This window comes from Neovison vison, chromosome 6, assembly GCF_020171115.1.
Source record: "Neovison vison isolate M4711 chromosome 6, ASM_NN_V1, whole genome shotgun sequence".
Classification (NCBI taxonomy): Eukaryota; Metazoa; Chordata; class Mammalia; order Carnivora; family Mustelidae; genus Neogale; species Neogale vison.
Genome location: NC_058096.1, coordinates 60,531,097 through 60,537,828, shown reverse-complemented (window position 1 = coordinate 60,537,828; position 6,732 = coordinate 60,531,097). Strand labels below are relative to the sequence as shown.

Genomic DNA, 6,732 nt, shown 5'->3' with positions numbered 1-6,732 from the left:
TCCATTCAGTAAATACTGTAATAATCCTGCTTGAAATCTATACATATAACAATTACTACTGTTTGAATGCCATGATTTTGGAATACTTTGTCCTACTGTCAGATCATTCTGAATCTTAATCAGTCAGAATACATGTAAATCAGCACAGCAGTGTTTAAGTTCAGTAACAAGGGATATCTTAAATAGGATATGTGGTTCAGTAAAATTTTCTAACTCTGAGATTGCGGCACAGCTAGTTAACATTTGGAGAATACTTTACTCTCTTTTGTTACATTTCATGTCTGAGGATTGAGTAAAGATATTTGTTTCACAAAACTTGCCCCATGCTAAGAATTACCTGGGATGTTTGTTAAATGGGCTCCTATACCCTTTCCCTAGATACATTTCAGTTCAGTCCATTTAGGGTAGGCCCGGAAATCTCTATCATAAATACAATCCCATATGTTTCTTATGTTCAGAGAGGTTTCAGAAACAGCTAATCAAGATACATATACTTATTTAAAACATCAAACAGGGGCACCTGGGCACCGGGGCACCTGGGCGCCTGGGTGGCTCGGTGGGTTGGGCCTCTGCCTTTGGCTTAGGTCATGATCCCAGGGTCCTGGGCTCGAGCCCCACATCAGGGTCTCTGCTCATCAGGGAATCTGCTTCCCTTCCTCTCTCTCTGCCTGCCTCTCTGCCCAGTTTTGCTCTCTGTCTGTCAAATAAATAAATAAAATCTTAAAAACAAACAAAAAAATCAAACATTTTTATAGTCACCCATTGCTACTTGGAGGACTGCTATGTATTCATGGACATCTGAATATACACGTGTTTGTGACTGGCTCTAGCATGTCTGTGTGGTTTCATTAGCTTCACTGGTCTAAGAACAGACTATTTCCCAAATCCTGGTCACCTGTTTGACAAAGTAAATTATTTTGAGAAATTACTTTGAGAACTGTGAAGAAATTACTTTGGAACTGAGAGTTCCTGAATTGAAAAATTCAAATTTATCACTTCTAGAAAAGTGCAGGTTTAAAAATCAAACAAAAACATGATTTTATTATTAGGTAGAACGTAAAAGCATTTTAAAGCCACCACTAAACATTTCTTAATGAAAAACTACTTTACTTATATATTATTTATTATTATTATTATTATTATTACTTTTTTTAAGTAGGCTCCCTGCCCAACAAAGCTACTTTAAATAAATAGAAATCCTTCTGTGTAAGATTTTTTCTCTTGATAAACTTAAGTAGGACATATGTACAGAAATGTGCTTGAAAAAAAAAAAAGAAATGTGCTTGAATCATGTGTGTGAATTCTTACAAAATGAACACACCCATGTAAGCAGGACCCACAAGAATCAGAGCATCAACACCCCAGAAATCCCCCATATGCTAGCCAATTGTTGTAATGTTGTAATATCCCCTTCCCCACCATGTGTGACCGCCATCCTGACTTCAAACACCATGTATTAGTGTTGTGGTTTTTGAATTCTGTATTAATGGAATCATACAGTGTGTATTCTCTTGTTTGGCTTCCTTAACCATTCTATTTGTGAGATTCATACATCATGTTGCGTTAACTCTCATTTCTGTATATTATTTCATTGTGTGAACAGGCAGTTTGCTTATCTATTCTTTCAAACTACCATTTAGATGGTTTTCAGTTTGGCGCTATTGCAAATAGCACTGCTATGAACATTGTGGCGCATGTCTTTTGGTGAACATGTATGTATTCATTTCTGCTGTAATACCTAATAACCTGGAATGGTATTCCTAGGAATTGGAATGGAATAACCTAGGAATTAGGTATTACTAATTCAACCTTGTAGACACTACCAGAGTAGTTCTCCAAACTGATTGTGCAAGTTTATATTTATATTTGTATTCCCACATGTATGACAATTCTGGTTAGTCCACATCCTCACCAACACTGTTCTTCCCATTTTAGTCCTTCTAGTAGGTATGAAATGGTATCACATTGTAATTTTAATTCGCATTTCCCTGGTGACTAGAAGCTAAGAATCTTTTTCATATATTAATGGGCCATTTTGTGAGGTGCCTCTTCAAGTCTTTTACCCATTTATCTATTAAGCTTTCTCTGTGTGTGTGTGCGTGTGTGTGTGAGAGAGAGACTTGTAGAGATTTATGAATTCTGGCTGGATACAAGTCCTTTTAAGATATTTGTCATGAATTGTTTATGTTCTCGTTCCTCCACATTTTGATGACTTGTAGTTTTGACAAAAAGTGTTATTTCCAGAACCACCTCCCTAAACTGGCTCAAACTCTGTTTCCCAGCTACATTTTCCTTCTTTAAGTGAGTCATCACACTGTCTATGACTACCTTGTTCAGCCAGTCAGTCCGCCCTACTTTTCTTCTGGTTTATCTATCTTTGTATGTCACATTTATTCAAACCAACTTCCTGGTTGTAAGGAAAGTACATACATAAGGAAAAAAGTATATGGTATGATTTACTACAGAGAGACACCAGAAATCAGGAGGGTTGAGTGCTGGTATTAAGTGGCAGTGTGACTAGGGCAAATCAGTTAACCTCTCTGGAGTTCAATTTTGTCTTCTGTGTTAATGAGGTTAGAATAAATAACCAAAATTCTCATTCATCTAAAAAACTTTTATTTCAGGAGTATTAAACTCCACATCTGCCTGCTGATAACCATAATAGGTGTACTATTTGGTCTTAAAGAACATCTTCCCTTTGAAAAAAATCTTTCCAGGCCTGCCTGGGTGGCTCAGTCAGTTAAGCAACTGCCCTCAGTTCAGGTCAAGATCCTGGAGTCATAGGATCGAGCCCTGCATCGGGCTCACTGTTCAGCAGGGAGCCTGCTTCAGCCACTCACCCTATGTGTGTGTATTCTCCCTCTCCCACTGTCTCTCTCTCAAATAAATGAACTAAAAACAACAACAACCCAAGAACTCTTTCCAAATACAGAGGCAGGATGTAGTGTGGTGATTTAGTACACTCTTTGGCATTAGGCTGCCTGGGTTCCAAAGACTGTCCTTTCTTTTACAGGGTGGTTCCTTATTTTTAGAACAGCATAGAACAGTGGCTTTTTAGTTACTGATCAAGTAATCTTTTTTTCCTGGGCTCTTAAGAAGGCTGAAGCAGTTGCTAGAGGAGTGTCCCACCTAAATCTCCTGGGCCATGCCTACCATTTCGTTGCACAACAGCCCAATCTCCCAACTACCTGCACTCAAATCTCTTTGTGGGGTTTTCTGTGGCTACCAGTGCCCTATCTACCTGTGTGCAAGTGCTGGGCACTGAGTCCCCCAGTCTTTGTGGGAACAGTCTTCACTGGATGACTGACAGGAGCTGGCTGTCAATCAATGACTGACACAAGTACCCCAGTTCTCTTGCACCACAGGTGGGATAACGGAAGTGCTTATTCTTCAGTTGTTCCCACAACTCCATAGCAGCATTGTGCTAAATAGTCCCAAGTGTTAACTTACTTGATAATGAATTTTTACTGGCTTCGTTCAATTCTGTCTGAATTCTTTACTCCCCTACTGGTGTGTCCTGAGATCACATTCTGAATAAACCCCCGTACTCAACTACTTGTCTTAGTTCACTTCCAGGGTAACCCAAACTAAGAGGAGGCTCTTAGAACAACTTCAGTGGCATTTTATCACAGCCCACTTGAGAAAGTTACTTTCCTTCTCTGTGCTCTTATATTGTAGCAATACATTAAAAGAATAACCTAAAGATATTGGGATACTGTTACCAAGTGGACTAAAAATTACCCAAACATTGTATAATGAATAAGCTTTCCTATTAATTTTTAAGCATTCCTCTATAAAAACTTGGCACTTGATATTAATATACTAATATAGAGTGGTTCATTTCACACTCCTCTTTACTTGCTTGGAAGTTGTTAGAAATACATTTAAAAAAATAAAATGTGTCCTAAGTAACATGTTGCTACATTGGATCTTAAATGATTTGGCTTGTAAAATCATGAATTACAAGGTTTAGTTCATTTGTCAAAAATAGAAATGAGTACCGCTGCTCTCCTTTAATTTTTAAGTGGACTTTTAGAAACCATTCACTTTTCAAATCTGAAGTAATGTTCAGGATGGCATGAGATTCTGTGTACTAACTACACTTCCAAATCATACGGGTATATGATTATAGGACTTTTTGCATTCTATCACAAGGGCTCCAACTCAATTTCATGATCTTAATAATCCATAAAGAAAGGGAAGAACAAAAAATTTTAAAGTTCATACTGAAAACAAAATAGATGGCATGTTTTCTAGCAAACACACACACACAAAATGTTAATTTAAATCCACTTTTTATTCTTTCATAGATTTTAACAATTATACACAACTTTGAACATAAAGATAGTGAAATCTCAAGGATAAGGAGGCAATATATATGGCCTCTTCTATTCGTTCTTCAAGATGGAAGGAAATTTCCAAAGGGTACAATGTGTGAGGTTTAACACTGGAAAAATACATATGAAACTTGTTTAACTGGCTCCACTCAGGACCAGGCATAGCACAATAAATATAGAACTGCATCATCTTTTTAAAAGATTGTTGTAATTTTAACACATTCTTACCAAAGAAATATGATCAGTGACCAATTTGAAATTCTACAACACAAAGGTGGAGGGACACTTACAAAGAATATCAGAGCATCTTCTCTAGCATCTTCACTCCCATACAACAACATTCTTAGAAGGGAATAGGAATTACATCGTAAATTCAGAACGACAAAAAACAAACTTGGTCAAACTTTCTTCATCATACCATTCATTACTATCACAATTCTAGTTTGCTGGTAGGTTTAAGGTAGGAATAGAACATTTCTGAAATCCTTTTCATTTCCATTGGTCTTCGGGCCTCCGGGTAGGAGGCCACATTGGAAGCAAACTGATAAAGCAGCACCATTAAGTCCGCATCTCAACAAATCACCGCATAATTTTTATCTTCCAGTATTTGGAAAGGTTAAAAAAAAAAAGAGAGAGAACTGCATGGAAGAATATCTATCCTGAAGAGCAAGCCACTGTCAAAACATGCAATCCGCAAGGATTTCAACACACTATCGCTGAACTGTCTACTCACGGCATCTTTCCTTAACGGACCAAAAGAAACACGTTACCTAAAAATTAAATAATAATATGCTGAGGCATAAAATAAATACTTTATTTATGCTATTATGTTTGGGTATTTGAGATTGTTAGACATGTTCACATACCCTTTCCTCTCCCCAAAGAGGAAACAATGGTGCCAGCACTATTGGTCAGAAAGAGTTAATGAGAAACAGTTGCTCTCAGAGCTGTTCTGCAGTGCGCCTTACACAGACACAGAAATTATTTAAAAACATATACTGAAAAGACAGGATGAAATTATCTTTTTTTCACATGACCCAGATTCTGTCATCAGCAGATATAAGAATTAATTTCATCCCTATTAAACAGAATGGAAACTGTTATGCTGCTATTGCCACAGATATTCCGGGAAAACTCTTGAGCCAGTAAACTGGTAAACTGGTTGTTCAAAAATTCACGAAACAAACAAACATGCAAACACGTGACACATATCATTACCTTGTAAAAACGTAATGCCACTCTGGCCCCAAGCATCACTACAGTCCAGCTGGTCCTTAATGGTGCGAACAGCCTTTAACCACACTGAACCCCTTCTCGGTGGCATTTTACTGCCCACCCCCACCCCCCCATAAGATTCTCAGAAGCTCAGGCTTCTAAGACATTTGAGAAAAAGAAAAGGGTGTGTTGTGGATCAAGTTCCCAGTGATTGTTTTAAATGTGATTTTAAAAAGAATTTCCCGGTAATGCAGTAGTATAGTCCTTGATACTAAACTTTTCACACTGAAATACAATATGCTTTAACAAGAGGATGTTTAAGTTTGACCACCTGGCTCCTTTTCCACTTTTTTGGAGGGTACTGATTCATAAACTGTGCTGAGTCCCACAAACGCCTGTTTCAAAAACAGTAGAGTTTCCTATAAATATTCCTGATTTATACTGGGGGAAGCAATGCATAATTGGAACATTAATCATTCACGTTTTTAAAAAAGCAGTTATATCCTGCAAAGCAGTTACTTAGCAAAATGCTAAGCTGCGAATAACCTTACCACACAGATATTGAGTCATTTCACAAAGTACCTGTCAAAATGTATAGAAATCTGGCCTTCCATTCCAAATCTATTGCAAAGAGAGTACATGCAGTAGTCCTGTTTACAATTTAATGGCAATGAGGAAAGGGTAAACCTAGGACAAGGAGAGATGTCACCCTACAGACAAGTTTACAGTAGTGTAGCCATTATATATCATATTTACTACATTCACCACTTCGGAGAAAGGATCACGGAGGCCCTTCAAACACTGGAAGAAAGGAATGTTTGTTTTATATAAGACCTACCAGGTAAACAGGGAAACAAATGGTAACACACACAGGCACTAGCCTTGAAGCTGCACAGTAAGGAAGCAAAGGGTTTGGCGATGAGAAATTTAGGAAAATATACACATACGAGAGGAGCTTGCTCAGGAAAAGAAGGAAAGAAATCACAGTTCTAATCTTCAAGGCTACGAAATGCATTCTGCATATCTTCAAGAAGTTGTGCATAGTCGGCCTTGATCTTTGCCTCACCATCTTTCACTGGATCCTGAAAAAAGGTAGGACAGAACTCAATTTGCCTTTGGAAAATAATTTTCAAGACAGGTAGTAAGTTACTTACATTGAACATATTTTAAGTATTAGGTT

The 6,732-nt window shown here is 37.6% G+C and overlaps 1 protein-coding gene across 1 annotated transcript in view; it reads right to left on the bottom strand.

Annotated features, from left to right (window-relative positions):
• Positions 1–4,278: 4,278 nt before the first annotated feature.
• ATP6V1A (ATPase H+ transporting V1 subunit A) overlaps positions 4,279–6,732 on the bottom strand; it is a 60,037-nt gene continuing 57,583 nt past the window's right edge. Inside the window, exon 15 of the mRNA XM_044251410.1 lies at positions 4,279–6,634. Within this exon, the coding sequence (XP_044107345.1) occupies positions 6,542–6,634 (93 nt within the window). The 3' untranslated portion in view covers positions 4,279–6,541. The remainder of the gene's footprint in view (positions 6,635–6,732) is intronic.